Source organism: Microcaecilia unicolor, chromosome 12 (assembly GCF_901765095.1).
Source record: "Microcaecilia unicolor chromosome 12, aMicUni1.1, whole genome shotgun sequence".
Taxonomy (NCBI): domain Eukaryota; kingdom Metazoa; phylum Chordata; class Amphibia; order Gymnophiona; family Siphonopidae; genus Microcaecilia; species Microcaecilia unicolor.
In genome coordinates, this window is record NC_044042.1 from 26,610,910 (window position 1) to 26,629,951 (window position 19,042).

General features: G+C 42.4%; 1 protein-coding gene across 1 annotated transcript in view; it reads left to right on the forward strand.

The window, feature by feature from the left end:
- KLHL12 (kelch like family member 12) overlaps nt 1-19,042 on the forward strand; it is a 63,012-nt gene that overhangs the window by 13,447 nt on the left and 30,523 nt on the right. The window contains exons 2-6 of the mRNA XM_030221320.1: nt 5,380-5,626; nt 5,997-6,150; nt 8,565-8,782; nt 11,523-11,672; nt 12,164-12,278. Of these exons, the coding sequence (XP_030077180.1) occupies nt 5,444-5,626; nt 5,997-6,150; nt 8,565-8,782; nt 11,523-11,672; nt 12,164-12,278 (820 nt within the window). The 5' untranslated portion in view covers nt 5,380-5,443. The remainder of the gene's footprint in view (nt 1-5,379; nt 5,627-5,996; nt 6,151-8,564; nt 8,783-11,522; nt 11,673-12,163; nt 12,279-19,042) is intronic.

Sequence of the window (19,042 nt, forward strand, 5' to 3'; positions counted from 1 at the left end):
GTTACGAACAGCTGATTATGACGTGACCTTAAGAGGCGGAGCTTAATAAGCTTATAATTACAACGCGGTCGCCATCTTGGATTGGCGATTTACCGACAACAACTCAGGCTGCTGTGAGTCCTAACGCTGGGTTTACTTAACAAGTAAGCGTTATTCATGTTATTTTTAATACTAACTATTTGTTCTCCGTTCTCTAGACCTATATGCCCTTGACAAAGCAAGAGACCGCGAAACAGGGTCCTGTCGGGCTTATCAGATTACCGGAGTTGCCTAAAGAGGTTTCACTAACCTAAACTGAAACCCGATGAGCTCCAGCCGTTGAAGTTATTAGACAGCGCTGGGAGCTTACAAGCTAAGTTGATTTTGTGCATTACTTGCTCATTTACTTAAGTTGATTTTGTGCATTACTTGCTTATCAATTGCAATAATGTTTAATTTTTGAATTTTTGAACAATGGTACCCACGGACATTGTTGTGCCTTTTTCCTGAAATTAATGAACAATATATAGGCAATTTTTTTCACATATGAGTACTAGCGGGTACCATTGGTTGGCTGGAGGTGTTCAATGATTACAAATACATACAGACCGGTGAGCCAGAACAACAGTTGGCACACACGGATACTTCTGACGTTATGAGATAACCTCCCTAGCCGTTTATGGTCCTATTGCAATACATGAACTTTGTCCAGTTTTTGTTGTGTGTTTTTTACAAATTTTTGTTGGACTAAGTTTAGCCATTATTTATTCTTTGTTGTTATATTTCTAAGATAAGCAGTATAAAATCTGTTTTACTCTTTTGGGATTTTGCCAGGTACTTGTGACCTGAATTGGCCACTGTTAGAAACAGGAAACTTAACTGGAAGGACCTTCAGTCTGTCCCAGTAAGGCAACTCTTACATTCTTAAATATCCTGGATATCCAACATTGTTTCCTGTCACTTATATAAAGCACTTATATAAAGAGGACTGGAAGGTGGAGTCCTCCAGCCTTAACTTTAGGACTACTGTCACAAAACGCCTAGAACCCACTGTCAAGCCCGCTGAGAAGGAATGTGAGCCCCAGTGCTCAATGGAGGAGAGTTCCTCCCCGAGCTGTCGGCCATCCCCGAGTTCCCCTGTGTCACCCTCCGTTCCCCAGGGGTTGAGCCCCCAGGTGCAGGAAGCCAACAGCAGGAAGAACTGAGTCCAGAACAAAGTCCACGCAGTCCGGCCTAGCCACGGGAGAAACGAGGACCAGAAGCAGACAGCAGAGGAGACAGGAATGGACAGAGGTCAGTACCAGGCAGCAAACAGTCGCAAGTCCAGAATCAAGCAGAGGTCAAAACCAGGCAGCAAATAGTAGCAAAACCAGAAGCACTGCAACTAACCAGGAAACTGAATAGAAGCCGAAGCGTGGAAGGACTGGAGGCAGGGCTTTAAATAGGACAGGAATTAAGCCCAAACATGCACAGCTGTCTTCAAGATGGCTGCCCCCACCGGAGACACCCTCAAGCCCAAATATGGGCTTCCTTCCTGAGGCTGCCCAGCTCCAAGATGGCCGCCCTATCCTGGAGATGCCCAAATCCAATATGGCCACCCTATCCTGGAGATGCCCAAATCCAAGATGGCCACTCTATCCTGGAGATGCCCAAATCCAAGATGGCCACCATATCCTCAGATACCCATACCTTGCGTAAACAGGGAACATGACGCCCACCTTGGGGGGGGGGGTTAACTCTTCGGCCATCTAAAGGGTCTGTCCCAGCACTGCTCAGTCCCACTACTACCTGTGCACATGTTCTACTCTGGCATACCCTTCCTCCCACCTGCTGGGTTACGCTTGCCTCTGGGCGAGTCTCCCACCCGCAATTTAATTCCCCAGTGGTTGTAAGGACACTGGGGCCACATTTCCAGGGATCCCACAGTTCCTAGAAAGCACCCACAGACCCAAAACAGAAACCACCAGGATTCTTAGTCAGTCCAGGACAAACAGAGCTAATAATGGAATTGATTTATTATCATAACAAGTTAGAACAATAGATGAATAACCTGCTTATAATCGAACGAAAAAAACGCCCAAGTTCCGACCTAAATCGGGAGATGGACGTTTATCTCACAAAAACGAATAACGCGGTATAATTGAAAGCCGAACTTGGACGTTTTCAACTGCACTCCATCGCAGAAGTGTACAAAGTTGACGGGGGCGTGTCAGAGGCGTGGTGAAGGCGGGACTTGGGGCATGGTTATCACCCGAACAGAAATGAGCGCCTTTCGCCGATAATGGAAAAAAAGTATGCGTTTGTAGCTAGAATTTAGGGCACTTTTCCTGGACCCTGTTTTTTCACGAATAAGGCCCCAAAAAGTGCCCTAAATGACCAGATTACCCCCAGAGGGAATCGGGGATGACCTCCCCTGACTTCCCCAGTGGTCACTAACCCCCTCCCACCACAAAAAAAATGATGTTTCACAACTTTTTATTTTCACCATCAAATGTCATACCCACCTCCCTGGCAGCAGTATGCAGGTCCCTGGAGCAGTTGTTAGGGGGTGCAGTGGACTTCAGGCAGGTGGACCCAGGCCCATCCTCCCCTACCTGTTACAATTGTGCTGCTTAATGCTTATTAGGCGTCCAACCCCCCCCCCCCCCAAACCCACTGTACCCACATGTAGGTGCCCCCCTTCACCCCTTAGGGCTATAATAATGGTGTAGACTTGTGGGCAGTGGGTTTTTTTTTTTTTTTTTTTTTTAATTTATATTTATTAACTTTTTCCATTATATTACAAGACATTTCTTGTTCAGGTATAGTATACAGTAATTAAAAAGAAAAAAAAACATGAAAGTAAACCTTCACTAAGGAAAATTTATACTCAAGTCCATAAATGTGATCCAAGATTTCAGGAAAATTACGGAGACAAAGTATAAGGAATTAATAAAGATTATACAGAAGCTGCTAAGAAGAGCACAAATATTATTAACGTTTTTCCATTTTCACTGAGGTTATAAGCGAAGACACATGCGACGGCTGTGTAAATACATATTTTCTTTCTTTAAACCTTATTATGCACTTGCAGGGGTACCTTAAAAAAAAAGTACCCCCCAAGTGCAACACCTCAGGCCTAAGAAGTAAGAATTGTTTCCTTCGTCGGCGAGTCTCCTTAGAGACATCAGGAAAAAGTAAAACTTTTAAACCCAAAAAGGGTTTATCTTTATTACGGAAAAACAAACGAAAGAGCAAATTCTTATCTGGTAATAATACCACTGTGGCGACTAGCGTGGCCGCAGTCGCCAATTCAGTATCAGAAGTTTCAAGTAACAAGGAAATATCAATCGGGGCTTCAGGTACCGGGGTTCCTTTCCCAGGAATGTAGTAAACCATAGACATTGGAGGCAGATTCTGTTCCGGAATTAATAAATTTTCACGCATATAGCGTTTCAACATATCTATTGGAGTTACATTCTGAAGTCGAGGAAAGTGGGCAGTGGGTTTTGAGGGGGATTTGGGGGGCTCAACACACAAGGGAAGGGTGCTATGCACCTGGGAGCTCTTTTACCTTTTTTTTTTGTTTTTGTAAAAGTGCCCCCTAGGGTGCCCGGTTGGTGTCCTGGCATGTGAGGGGGACCAGTGCACTACGAATCCTGGCCCCTCCCACAAACAAATGCCTTGGATTTATTCGTTTTTGAGCTGGGCGCTTTCATTTTCCATTATCGCTGAAAAACAAAAACGCCCAGCTCACAAATTGTCGAATAAAACATGGACGTCTATTTTTTGCGAAAATACGGTTCGGTCCGCCCCGTCACGGACCCGTTCTCGGAGATAAACGCCCATGGAGATAGACGTTTTCATTCGATTATGCCCCTCCACGGGTAATTAGCAGACAATAACAGGTAAATTAAATAGGTATCAATATTTAACTAAACATTTGTTTACTACTTAAGTAGTACCTGGGGAGTTCAGGAAATAAAGCTGCTCACAGGGCCTCAGTGAAGAGATCTTTCTCTCTCTTTTCCCTTTCTGAGATTAAAGATTACCTCAGAGGTTAGATGGGAAAAAACTGACACTCTTTTAACAGCTTTACAAAAAAAAAGTCACCATCTGCTGGCCATACAATGGAAATGCACTTCATGAAATAATACAGTTCACATGCTTAGAAACCCACTGTTTCGCCACAGCTACCATGTCACACAAACAAAGGGTATGAGTAGGAAGGGCAACATGATGATAAAATGAGAAAAGGGCCAGAGCCAGGGTCCATGTTTCCCTTTTTGTCATTTTTGAATGGATCTTTATTAAAACAGGCCTCACATACAATGAGAAATATGAACATCGGATCCAGTGCTTAGCCTGTGGCACCTCTCCTGCCCTGTTAAACCCTTTTGAATATTGACCCCGTCATGGATTACACAGGACAAAGTTATGACGGACATATTCCTCTATAGACCCTCCTAGCAATCATGAGAAACACCAAAACTAATACAACATACTCAAGCTGAGAGGAAACTAAGTATTCTCTAATTGTTTTTAGTTTTTTTACAGTTTCAAATTGTTCCGTCCCCTCCCTTATCCCCAAACTAACACATCTATAGGTCTGCAAAATGAGGTCTCCCAGATTCCCCTTTGGTCCTTTTTGCATCTGGTGAGTGATGACAGCTGATGAGCATGGAGACCTGTGCTCACCTTACATCATATACAGTGACCTCCATAGATGTTAATCCCGTAAATCCATCATAATATTTCTTCTTGGTAAAAGATAGGGGAATGTGTATTAATTTTGTGTAGTTTTGAAGTTTTCTGATGTCATGGCTGAAATAACTAACTACACCCACTAGTGTCACGTCACAACATAGCTCAGTCAACCAGTGTCCTCCATCATTGACTTTTGGTGCCATGTTCCACTCTGATATGAAGCCACTTGATTTCCATATTTCCTGCCTTTACTGTATAGCTACATCATTATTTGATCTATACCAGCATTGAAGTGAGGTCTGCTCACTCCTTGTGTATTTGGGAGTAAACCCTTTGCCCTAGTTACTGGCTGAAGTAATGCTGTTTAGTGTTTCTTTAAATGAGTGGGTTTCAACTGTGGTTCTCCGCACAGGTCTACGTTCCAGGATTCACATGAGTTTTCATGAAATACCTTTGTATGGGCTTTACGGTGGGTTTTCAAATCCAGTCCTTCACTAGTCCCAGCAGTTCTGGTTTTTAAGTTAGCCAAAATATGCCAAAAAAAAAATCTGATATATAAATGTATACCCCTATATCTGATGAATATTCATTGGGGATGTCCTGAAAATCTGGCCTATTTTGTGGAGGATGGAGGAGAGGTTTTCATGTTTGAGAACCTCTGCAGCAAACAGGATATTTGAGCTTCATTCTTTGGCACTCTCTCTTCTCTCTCAGTATGAGGTGGACTGATTTGTGAGCCCTTCTTCTTTTGCTTTGCTGTGGCTACAATCAAGGCACAATGGCCCCTAAAGACATCATGACCAGCTCTCATGCCAAGTCCATCCTGAATGCCATGAACTCACTCCGCAAGAGTAACACGCTCTGTGATGTCACTCTGCGCGTAGACCTTAAGGACTTCCCTGCCCACCGCATCGTGCTGGCTGCCTGCAGTGACTACTTCTGTGCTATGTTCACCAGTGAGGTATGGATGGGGGGGGGGGCATGACTGGAGCTGTTAATGTGGTGCAGTGGGAGCCTGGTGGGGACTGATAGAGAAAACCTTGGACTAGTACAGGAACAAAAATGAATAAGTCAAGGGAACGGCATTGTGGGGAGAGCCCTTTTCTAATACAGGGGGATAAGAATCACGGCCAAGCTTTCCACAGCCTCTGTCTAAACTCAGTGGAAAGGTTGTGTCCTTAAACACCTGTCCTCATCCATCTCTACAGGTTAAGTGTCTGCCTCCACTCCTGTTCCTCTGTATGCAAAACATGTCTGTCCATATGCATCCTACTCTCCCAGTTTTGGCATCTCAGGAAATAAACTTGTTTTTGGCCTGTGTTCTTTTCCAGCTCTCTGAGAAGGGGAAGTCTTTCGTTGATATCCAAGGCCTGACCTCCTCTACCATGGAGATCCTCCTGGACTTTGTATATACAGAGACTGTACATGTGACTGTGGAAAACGTGCAGGAACTACTGCCTGCAGCTTGCCTGCTGCAGCTGAAAGGTAAGCACAGGAGCTGCGTGGATGCTTCCATCTGGAAGTCACTTCATATATTCATAACTTCTGCCAGAGAGTGTATTGGCACTAAACACCAGACCTGCAAGAATTAAGATGCCATTTAAGGCGAGCAACTGCAAAGTGATGCACAATACAGAACACAACCTCTAACTGTAACGCATCTTTTCATTTAAAAAATGAACTAAGACATATCTTCTCAAGAAACCCAATGACTATTCCATATCCATTAATAGCTATTGCCAACCACTGTAAAACACAGCATCATACAACCTTGTAAATGTAATTAAATCAATGTAATCTCTAACAACTGTTAAATGTAAGCCACATTGAACCAAAATGCATTTTTGGATAATTGTGGGATACAAGTACAAATAAATAAATATAAATAAAGAGGAACCCAAACTATAGCTGTATGATGCAAGCTTCCACATTAGGAGTCACCGCCCAGGAAAAGGATCTAGGTGTTGTCGTTGATGACATTGAAACCCTCTGCTCAGTGTGCAGTGGCAACTAAGAAAGCAAATAGAATGTTAGGAATTATTAGGAAAGGAATAGAAAAAAATGTGAATGTTATAATGCCTTTGTATTGCTCCATGGTGTGACCACACCTCGAATATTGTGTGTTTGGAGAAGAGACGGCTGAGGGGAGATATGATAGAGGTCTATAAAATAATGAGTGGAGTGGAACGGGTAGACGTGACTCGTTCGTTTACTCTTTCCAAAAATACTGGGACTAGGGGGCATGCGATGAAGCTACAAAGTAGTAAATTTAATACGAATTGGAGAAAAACATTTTTCATTCAACGTGTAATTAAACTCTGGAGTTCATTGCCAGAGAATGTGGTAAAGGCAGTTAGTTTAGCAGGGTTTAAAAAGGGTCTGGATGTCTTCCTAAAGGAAAAGTCCATAGACTATTATTAAATTGACTTGGGGAAAATCCACTGCTTATTTCTGGGATAAGCAGCATAAAATGTATTGAGCTTTTTTGAGATCTTGCCAGGTATTTGTGACCTGGATTGGCCACTGTTGGAAAATGAGCAAGCAGATCAGTGTATTATCCAAAATATTATATTGAAGATACCGTATCTAAGACAGTTGCCCAACTGTCTTAGATACGGTATCTTCAATAAAATATTTTGGATAATACACTGATCTGCTTGCTCATTTTCCACGTTGGATTTCGCAGATCGTTTGCCTTGCTGTTTTTTTTTTTTTGTTACATTTGTACCCTGCACTTTCCCACTCATGGCAGGCTCAATGCGGCTTACATATTGTTTACAGGTACTTATTTGTGCCTGGGGCAATGGAGGGTTAAGTGACTTGCCCAGAGTCACAAGGAGCTGCCTGTGGCTGAAGTGGGAATCGAACTCAGTTCCTCAGTTCCCCAGGACCAAAGTCCACCACCCTAACCACTAGGCCACTCCTCCACTCAGTGGATTGGCCACTGTTGGAAACAGGATGCTGGGCTTGATGGACCTTTGGTCTGTCCCAGTGTGGCAATACTTATGTACTTTTGGCATATTAAAATCACCTATTAATAGTATTTCCCCTTTCACAACTATATTTTGAATATCTTCAATTAAATCTCTGTCCACTTCTTCTGCCTGTGAAGGAGGCCTTTATATCACATCATTGTAAATACATTTGCCATTCCCTCTTTCCAAACAGACCCACAGTGCCTGTTTTTTGTTTGTTTGTTTTTTTGTTTTACTGGGGCTGATTCTAGGTGCCTGAAAAAGACACTTATGCCTATGTTTACTAAGCGGTCTGTGGGCGCATTAGCGTTTATAACGCGCATAAATGGTTTACACGCGTTAAACACTAACGTGCCCATAGAAATGTATAGGCGCATTAGCGTTTAACACACCTTAAATTTACAGGTGCGTTAAAAACACTAATGCAGCTTAGTAACATACTCCTTAGGTGTTGTACGTATAAAACAGGTGCCTTTTATCCAACTTTGACATAATTGTCCTTTTATAAAGTTCTTCCTGCCCACCATGTGGGAATAATTCATCACAAGGTTAGATTGGGAGTTGAGGAATGAGGTTATTTGAAATCTTTCTCAGGCCTGGGTTGGAATGGGGACTATGGAGGCTGGTTGGCTTGTTTTAATAGGCCACATTTCTAAACCACCATTCAAAAAAATACCCACTCTATTCTGTATTACAGTTACAGAATTGGGAAACTCTCTGAACTACTGGGTTACAATAAGGCCATGTGGGGTGGTTTCTGGCAGGTGTCTTGGGCCTGGGTTTAGAATAAGGCCATGCGGGGTGGTTTCTGGAAGGCGTCTCAGGTCCAGATTGGAGCAAGGCTATGCAGAATGAATACTTGGAAGCACCTTGGTGCCTGATGTACTGTACTAATTTCTTATGTTCCTCTGGATTTTCCCTTAGGTGTGAAACAAGCATGCTGTGAATTTTTGGAGAGCCAGTTAGACCCAACAAACTGCTTGGGGATCCGGGATTTTGCAGAGACACATAACTGTGTGGATCTTATGCAGGCAGCTGAGGTCTTCAGCCAGAAGCACTTTCCAGAGGTGGTACAACATGAAGAGTTCATCCTCCTACAGCAGACAGAGGTGGAGAAGCTCATCAAGTGTGATGAGATTCAGGTAGCAAAACACAGGAGAGGAAGGTGACAGGGCAGACAGCAGAGAGGCCCTAGAATGACACAGGATACAGGGTATGAGCGATGAGGATGAAGGGGCCTCTGGTATTCATAAGGGGGACCTGGCAGTAGATGTCTGTTATCTTGTGGGGGTTTTTTTTATTTTTTTATTTGCCACTTCTGAGATCCAGTATTATTTTGTTGGCTGTGAAATGTAGTTCTAAGCTTTAGCACCTCTTCTTTGCCTTTCTTTTATGTTATGTATATCATGAATAGTTATGAAGAGAAGGAGGAATTTGTGAGAAAGCAAAGGAAATGGAAGGGTGGTTAGAGTGCCGAAGGCTCAAACAGATGTCTGCATTGCAAATCAGTAAAGGCAGGCAATAAATCTGTCTTCACTCTGTTCTGGAATTTTCTGGCCTTTTCTTACATATACCTTGAACTGTGTAAAGCATGAAATCTGAGAACAACTCTTATAAGTTAAAAAAAAAAAGGGAAGACTAAAGGATCTACTTACTATTGTAAGCCACACTGAACCCGCAAAAAGGTGGGAAAATGTGGGATACAAATGCAATAAAAAAATAAATAAACAGAAAATAGCTAAAATCAGACTAGAACTTAACAATACCCCTTCATCTATAGACTATTTCCTCTATTTACATGATCCTTTACTGCCTCATTCTCAAGCAGGTAGAATCTGGTCCGTTTTCCATCCAATCACTACTGATCAGGTCAATTAGCAAATATTCAAATTCACATTGTCTGCTTGATACGTGCCTTACTTATCTCCTCAAGTCAGCTCCTGATTTATTCTTACATCATTTGCACTTGAATCTTACTTTGAAGTTGTCTCAAGGTTTCTTTCCCTCTGACAATGGCAATATTATTTTGACTCCTATACCTAAAAATACCCAAACTAGCCTAAGTTTAGTTTCCAACTATAGGCCAGTAGCCTCAATTCCTCTTCTTGTTAAAGTAATGGAAGGACTTGTCATTTGCCAAGTTATGGAGTATCTCCAGCTTCATGCCATTTTGCATAGTTCACAATCTGGTTTTACAGTACAGAAGCTGTGCATACCACCCTCTTAGCTAACTTTAGGAGAGAATTAAGTTTTGGCAACAAAATATTGATACTTCAATTTGATTTATCTAGTGCCTTTGATACTGTTGATCATAATATATGATCATATCATAAAATACTGTTTACTACTTATATTTACTTGTTTAAATTTCGATTATGCTATTCTTTATGTAACACTAACTGTTATCTCCTAATCTGCTATCTACTAATAAGACACATTGTAAGCCACATTGAGCCTGCAAAGAGGTGGGGAAAATGTGGGATACAAATGCAATAAATAAATATAAATATTCTTGACTATTACGGAATCTGTGGAGTTGTCCTGAAATGGTTTTTCTGGCTTCTTAAGATCTAGGTCATATCAAATTAAACAATCAAGTGTACTTTTTTCCACTTGGTCTTCTGGCTGTGGGGTCCCTCAGGGTTCCCCTCTTTCCCCCATCTTGTTTAACATTATTTATTTTATTTATCTGTTACATTTATATCCCACATTTTCCCACCTATTTGCAGGCTCAATGTGGCTTACATAGTGCTGGAGAGGCATTTACGGACAAATACAAAGTGATGTTGTGGTAAGATAGAGTTCATGTGGCACAGCCACATTAGGGAATCGTACAGCGGAAGAGTTGAGTTATGTCCATTACGTTCTTTAGTTTTGTTGTGTTGCAGAGATCGGTCATTTAAGTTGGTGATGATTATGATGATACCTCCTGGTCATCTTTTAGAAAAACATGGTCTTTTGGCATACATATATGCTGATGATGTCACCATTTATATCCCATTCTCTAAGGAATTACTTTACATAACTCGCATGATTAGGGATAAAACTTATGGAATCATGAGCTTCTAATTTCAAACTAAAACTTGAATAAAACTAAGTTTTTAATTATAACTAACCCTCACCATCCTATGAATCTTAGTAACTTTACTATTAAGAACAAAGCCTATTCCCTTGAGACATCATTGAAAATCTTGGGAGTCAAAGTAGATTGTTTCCTCACCCTTGAAAATCAAGTCTCTAAGTTGATTTTATGTGTCTTTCACTCACTTTGGAAGCTAAAGAGATTGGGGCCATTTTTCTCTAAATCTGTCTTTCGTACTTTGGTTCAATCCCTTGTTCTCACCAAATTTGACTATTTCAATTCCATGCATGCTTGACTTAAAGGTGGTCTTCTCAAAAAATTACATACAGTTCAAAATGCTTCTGCTCGTCTTATATGTAGATCTCCTCGCTTCGCCAAAGCCACTCCTCTTTTATATGAGCTACATTGGTTACCAATAAGAGATAGAATAGCTTTCAAATTAATGCGTTTTCATTCACCAAATCCTGTTTGATCAAGCCCCATCATGTATGAATTATCTTATTGAATTACCCCCTTGTAATGCTGTTGGTCCTCAGACTACTTGTTTTTTTTTCCCTTCGCCTCTGTTTTCTGACATTAAGCCTTTTGATTGTAGGTCTGGGGATGTCTGATGGTTGCCACAAATTCTTCTCTTTGAGCACTTCTTAGTTTTTTTTTTTTTTTTTTGGGGGGGGGGTTCCATATTGCTTTACCTATGTATCTGTAAATAGTTTTCTGTCCTCATATTGGCCTGTATTTATTACCCCTGCTTTCATGATTTCTCATGCTTCCTAATGTCATGGGGTGTCTGTGATCCTCAGGTGGACTCGGAAGAGCCTGTATTTGAAGCTGTGATCAACTGGGTTAAGCAATCAAAGGAGGAGCGTGAAGAATTGTTGCCGGAGCTGCTACAGTATGTGCGCATGCCACTGCTCACACCACGGTACATCACTGATGTGATAGACACTGAGGTATGCTGGCACTGATCACAAACAAATCACACTTGGGGAGCCCTGGGGTCCACTGCCAGTGTCCCATCTATCACTTGGGCAGCCCTCTGATTCACTATCTGTTGTGCTGGCACTTTTTCTAACATTTATCCCTGTCCTGTTCAGGGGTAACAAATTCATGCATCATGCTATTGGGCTAAGATCCTGCCCTCTCAGTACAAAAATAGCATGGATCCTATGTGCACTCCCCACTACTGCAGTCACGTGGATCCCACAGCCACTACCAGCTAAACTCTCCTCATAGCCTCATTTTCCACAGTGACGTATCTGTAAGAAGCAGTTGAATACCAGAAGTTATAGGCATCCCTCCTGCTCTTTTTCAACTGCTTTATCATCAGTCCTTTGGGTCATTCCAGCTTCTGGTATAAGGCAGCTGATCTTCTCTTGCTGTACTTATAATGAGCCACAGAGAATCTAAACTGAACTCTTGTTTTTTTTTTTTCTTTTCCAAGCCATTGATTCGATGCAGCTTACAATGCAGGGACTTGGTGGATGAGGCAAAGAAATTCCACCTGCGGCCTGAGCTGCGGAGTCAGATGCAGGGGCCACGCACCCGGGCTCGCTTGGGTATGAGTCTGAGGCCTGCCTAGGCTAGCGACTGCTACTGTAGAGCAGCGTGCTACAAATCTATTCCTGTCATTGCCAATTACTAGCTATGCAGTTTTCCCTCCATCCCCTCCTAACCCGATGCAGGTCACTAAGGCATAAAACAGTTGCGTTCTACCCTGGAGAAAGCTGTGTGTTAATGTCTTTCTTTCTCCATTGCAAGCTTTGTGATAGAAATCGCATGCAAGGCAATTAGTCAAGTGTGCGCTTTTTTTGTAGATGTTCTGGGGTGTCTGACTAGAAGCATGTTACTGTTGCTTATATAAAACCACTTGAAGGGTTCAGGAAGGGTTTATATGTGTTGATATTGAAAAGACCTGGCATGGTCACCATGTTTCGGCTGAATAACCTGCATCAGGAGTCTAAAAACAACACAATTAAATTCTTATGTAAAAATATTTTTATTGATAATGACAACAAGAACAAGCAAAAGGAAAGTCTAGATTACAGCTTTTACATTATCAAACAATCCAATAAAACTCTGACAAATCAAAACACGAACACACCAACAGGATTGTTCCCTCGTGCTTACCACTGTTCAAATGACCACCTAATACCTTACCCTCACCCCCTCCCCAAACACACAAATAAATAGCGCATGCGCCCAATGGTAATTCCAAGTTTGGTGCGCACTGAATCCCGCGGTAGAAAATATTTTTCTATTTTCTACCGCGGGTGGCGTTCCCAGTGGTAATTGGCAGCGCAGCCACGACACATACTGTATGGTTACTGTGCAGGTAGTGCATGTGCCCTTACCACTAGGTCAATGGCTGGCGGTAAGGGCTCAGGCCATAAATAGACGTGCGCTAGTTTTAATTTTTGCTCATGCGTTTTTCCCAGCCATAGTAAAAAGTGGCCCAGCGTTCACCAAAAAGACGTGCCCACACAACCGCAGATCACGTTTCACCGTGGCTTTGTAAAAGAACCCCATAGATTCTAAGTATTTTAAATTTCCGCTTCCTGTTGTAATTGAAGATGAAGGGGTTTCCACTTGTGTGCTGTGTAGCTAATCGATTCCCCTCGTAACCAAGCCTTATAAGATTCCCATAAAATTAAAATACGAGGAAAAGAATAATAATTCCTTTCAAAAAGAGTCTGATTTCTGAATGAATATGACCAATATAATTCTCTTCACTGAGATGATGGGTTTTATCACATCCATTTTCAATTCAGATGTACAGTGTTTGTTTTCCTTTTTTTCTTTGTAAGATGTATTCATCCTTTTATTTATGTTGCACGTTATCAGTCAACTAGTAGCGCTATAGAAATGATAAGTAGTAGTAGTAGTAGTTTTCTGATATGAAAAATGTTGTTATCTGCAATGTATGGTTTGCATTGGTTGCAATATATTTTACACACCTGTTTGGCATTGTTTGTATGGTATTTACCATGCATATTTTTTAGGGTTTTTTATATATGTATTTTTTTAACCTAGACATCCCAGTGACTATTGGTTTTTATACTTTTTGTGAGACACCACCTTCTGTTTTTTTATTGTGTCACTCACAAATTGTCACCCCATGTTTTTTTAACAATTCCTCTCTTTTGTTTGCCCTGCATTGCATGCTTTGCATTGATTGTAATGCCATTCCATAACTGCCTTAATCTTCACTTATTCATTTATGTTTGACGTGGCGTCACTTCTGCGGTTTGCCTTGGTCACAACTTTACACTTTCTGGCCACTATCGTGCCACCATTACTGCTGCCTATTGTGTTGATTTTTTTGTGCTAAACGCTAACGACACCCATAGGAATATATGGGTGTCTTTAGCGTTTAGCGCATGCTAAAAATGCTAGCGTGCCCTTAGCACAGCTTAGTCAACAGGGTCCATAGTTTTTTTTTTGTTAGTCTCAATAATTGACCCACAGGGCTACTACACCTCCTGAAAGCTTTTACTATTTTTGCATAATTTCAATACATACCTATGTATGGGGCCGTCTGAAAGTTTTGTTTTTCTATTCTTTTGCATTATCCTAATACATACTCATATATGGGGCCGTCAGTGCGCAGAACATCAGCACTGACATGCCTTTAACAGCTGGTTTAGTTGGTCTGGCAGTTTTAGCTTTTGGTTACTGTGCCTGGAGAATTGTGAGGTAAGTAATGCTTCCATGGCGTCCCACAGATCAATCCAGAGACTTGTGGGTTGTGTCCCTCTACCAGCAAGTGGAGATAGAGAGAACTTCCGATGTTTGCTATATGTGGACCTGTGCAGCCAGCTGAACCTCAGTATTCTCTCTATCTAGCAGGTGGAGAGACATCTCTGTGCAGCTCTGGTTTGATCTGGCTACTGGTGTCCTTTGGGCCTAGTTTAGCAGAGGTTGACTGGCGGTTTGCAGCTTAGTACATAAGTAATGCCACACTGGGAAAAGACCAAGGGTCCATCGAGCCCAGCATCCTGTCCACGACAGCGGCCAATCCAGGCCAAGGGCACCTGGCAAGCTTCCCAAACGTGCAAACATTCTATACATGTTATTCCCGGAATTGTGGATTTTTCCCCAAGTCCATTTAGTAGCGGTTTATGGACTTGTCCTTTAGGAAACTGTCTAACTCCTTTTTAAACTCTGCCAAGCTAACCGCCTTCATCACGTTCTCCAGCAACGAATTCCAGAGTTTAATTACGCGTTGTGTGAAGAAAAAGTTTCTCCGATTTGTTTTAAATTTACTACACTGTAGTTTCATCGCATGCCCCCTAGTCCTAGTATTTTTGGAAAGCGTGAACAGACGCTTCACATCCACCTGTTCCACTCCACTCATTATTTTATATACCTCTATCATGTCTCCCCTCAGCCGTCTCTTCTCCAAGCTGAAAAGCCCTAGCCTCCTTAGTCTTTCTTCATAGGGAAGTCGTCCCATCCCCGCTATCATCTTAGTCGCCCTTCGCTGCACCTTTTCCAATTCCACTATATCTTTCTTGAGATGCAGCGACCAGAATTGAACACAATACTCAAGGTGTGGTCGCACCATGGAGCGATATAACAGCATTATAACATCCTCATACCTTTCCTAATAATACCCAACATTCTATTCGTTTTCCGAGCCGCAGCAGCACACTGAGTAGAAGGTTTCAGTGTATTATCGACGACGACACCCAGATCCCTTTCTTGGTCCGTAACTCCTAACGTGGAACCTTGCATGACGTAGCTATAATTCGGGTTCTTTTTTCCCACATGCATCACCTTGCACTTGCTCACATTAAACGTCATCTGCCATTTAGCCGCCCAGTCTCCCAGTCTCGTAAGGTCCGCTTGTAATTGTTCACAATTCTGTCGCGAGTTAACGACTTTGAATAACTTTGTGTCATCAGCAAATTTAATTACCTCACTAGTTACTCCCATCTCTAAATCATTTATAAATATATTAAAAAGCAGCAGTCCTAGCACAGACCCCTGAGGAACCCCACAAACTTTATTTATTTATTTATTTGTGGCATTTAAACCCCCGCTCTTTCCCGCTCAATAGCAGGTTCAGGGCGGCTTACAAAGTATGGTACATAGTATCACAGAGATAATACAAAGTATGGTACAGAGTATCATGGAGATAATACAAAGTATGGTACAAAGTATCATGGAGATAACACAGTTATAAAGAGTGGGACAAAAGTATGCGATGTGGGAAAGGATTGGAGTGTGGGTATTGTTTGTGGTGTGGGTTAGGTTCGAGACTTTGTAGGGTCATTTGGGTAAGCTTGTTTGAATAGGTAAGTCTTCAGCAGCTTTCAGAAGGGTAGGTAACATAGTAGATGACGGCAGAAAAAGACCTGCACGGTCCAAGGGTAGGTGTTCGCTGGTTTTTCGGATATGTCGAGGTATGGCGTTCCAGAGTTGGCTGCCTATAACAGAGAAGTTGGATGCGTAGTAGGTTTTGTATTTGAGGCCTTTACAGTTGGGAAGATGAAAATTGAGATATGTTCGAGAAGAGTTGGGCAGGTTCCTGACTGGAAGATCGATCAGGTTGGACATGTAGCTTGGAGATTCGCCATTGAGAATCTTGTGGATCATAGTGTGGGCTTTGAAGTTTATTCGTTCCTTGATAGGGAGCCAATGTAGCTTTTCTCGAAGTGGTGTTGCGCTTTCATAGTAACATATAGTAACATAGTAGATGACAGCAGAAAAAGACCTGCAAGGTCCATCTAGTCTGCCCAACAAGATAAATTCATATGTGCTACTTTTTATTTGTACCTGTCCTCTTCAGGGCACAGACCGTATAAGTCTGGCCAGCATTATACCCGCCTCCCAACCACCAGCCCCGCCTCCCACAACCAGCTCTGGCACAGACCGTATAAGTCTGCCCAGCACTATCCCCACCTCCCAACTACCAGTCCCGCCTCCCACCACCAGCTCTGGCACAGACTGTATAAGTCTGCCCAGCACTATCTCCGCCTCGCAACCACCAGCCCCGCCTCCCACCACCGGCTCTGCCACAAACCGTATAAGTCTGCTCAGCACTATCCCCGCCTCCCAACCACTAGCTCTGCCACCTAAACTCGGCTAAGCTCCCAAGGATACATTCCTTCTGAACAGGATTCCTTTATGTTTATCCCACGCATGTTTGAATTCTGTTACCGTTTTCATCTCCACCACCTCCCGCGGGAGGGCATTCCACGTATCCACCACTCTCTCCGTGAAAAAGTACTTCCTGACATTTTTCCTGAGTCTGCCCCCCTTCAATCTCATTCTTACTTCAATCTCATTCTTACTATGAAATCACTAGTACAGTGTTCTGGTTTTGTAAAGTGCTGCCCCACACTCGCTCCGAGCTGTAACGAACTGGTGTCCCAGTGAGCAGCTGCAATAAACGCTGAAATAAACGTTGAAATAAACGCCCTTAAAGGACGTCCAATTTTTTTTTTTTCGAAACGTGATTTGCCAAAAATGAGTCTTGCTGCTGTGTTTTGGGCAGTTTGGAGTTTTTTCATGATTTGGACTTTGCAACCGATGAAGATGCTGTTGCAGTAGTCGGCATGGGTAAGTACTGTGGATTGTACTAGATTGCGGAAAGTTTTCTGTGGGAGGAATGGTTTCACTCTTTTCAGTACCCACATCATGTTGAACATCTTCTTCGTCGTGGCTTTTGCATGAGTGTCTAAAGTTAAGTGTTTGTCTAATGTTACTCCTTCTCCATTGTGAATACTGCCCATTTAACCCCACTCTCTGTTTCCTATCCTTCTACCAGTTTTTAATCCACAATAGGACTTTTCCTCCAATCCCATGACCCTCCAATTTCCTCTGTAGCCTTTCATGACGTACCTTGTCAAACACCTTTTGTAAATCCAGATACACAATATCAACCGGCTCCCCTTTGTCCACGTTTGTTTACTCCTTCAAAGAATTGAAGTAAATTGGTCAAACAAGATTTCCCCACACAAAAGCCATGCTGACTCGGTCTCAGTAATCCTTGTAGTCGGATGTGCTCTGTAATTTTGTTTTTAATAATAGCTTCTACCATTTTCCCCGGCACCAACGTCAGACTCACCGGTCTATAATTTCCCGGATCTCCCCTGGAACCTTTTTTAAAAATGGGCGTTACATTGGCCACCCTCCAATCTTCCGGTACCACGCTCGATTTTAAGGTTAAATTGCATATCACTAGCAGTAGCTCCGCAAGCTCAGTTTTCAGTTCTATCAGTACTCTAGGATGAATACCATCCGGTCCAGGAGATTTGCTACTCTTCAGTTTGCTGAACTGCCCCATTACGTCCTCCAGGTTTACCGTGAAGTCAGTACGTTTCTCCGACTTGTCCGCTTGAAATATCATTTCCGACACCGGTATCCCACCCAAATCTTCCTCGGTGAAGACCGAAGCAAAGAATTCATTCAATCTCTCCGCTATGTCTTTGTCTTCCTTGATCGCCCCTTTTACCCCTCGGTCATCCAGCGGCCCAACCGATTCTTTTGCTGGCTTCCTGCTTTTAATATACCGAAAAAAAATTTTTACTCTGCTTTTTTGCCTCTAATGCTATCTTTTTGTCGTAATCCCTCTTGGCCTTCTTTATCTGCGCCTTGCATTTGCTTTGACACTCCTTATGCTGCGTCTTGTTATTTTCAGACGGTTCCTTCTTCCATTTTCTGAAGGCATTTCTTTTAGCCCTAATAGCTTCCTTCACCTCACTTTTCAACCAGGCCGGCTGTCTTTTTGAGTTCCGTCTTTCTTTTCTAATTTGTGGAATATGTTTGGCCTGGGCCTCCAGGATGGTATTTTTGAACAGCGTCCATGCCTGTTGTACAGTTTTTACCCTCTCAGTTGTCCCCCTAAGTTTTTTTTCCACCGTTCTTCTCATTTTATCATAGTCTCCTTTTTTAAAGTTAAACGCTAACCTATTTGACTTCCTGTGTATAGTGACTTCAAGGTCGATATCAAAACTGATCATATTATGGTCACTGTTATCAAGCGGCCCCAGTACCATAACGTTCCTCACCAGATCGTGCGCTCCACTAAGGACCAAGTCTAGAATTTTTCCTTCTCTCGTCAGCTCCTGCACCAGCTGCTCCATAAAGCTGTCCTTGATTTCATCAAGGAATTGTACCTCTCTAGCGTGTCCCGATGTTACATTTACCCAGTCTATATTTGGATAATTGAAGTCACCCATTATTATCACATTGCCCATTTTGTTTGCGTCTCTGATTTCTTTTATCATTTCTGCGTCTACCTGCTCATCCTGGCGAGGCGGATGGTAGTACACTCCTATCACCATCCTTTTCCCTTTTATACATGGAATTTCAA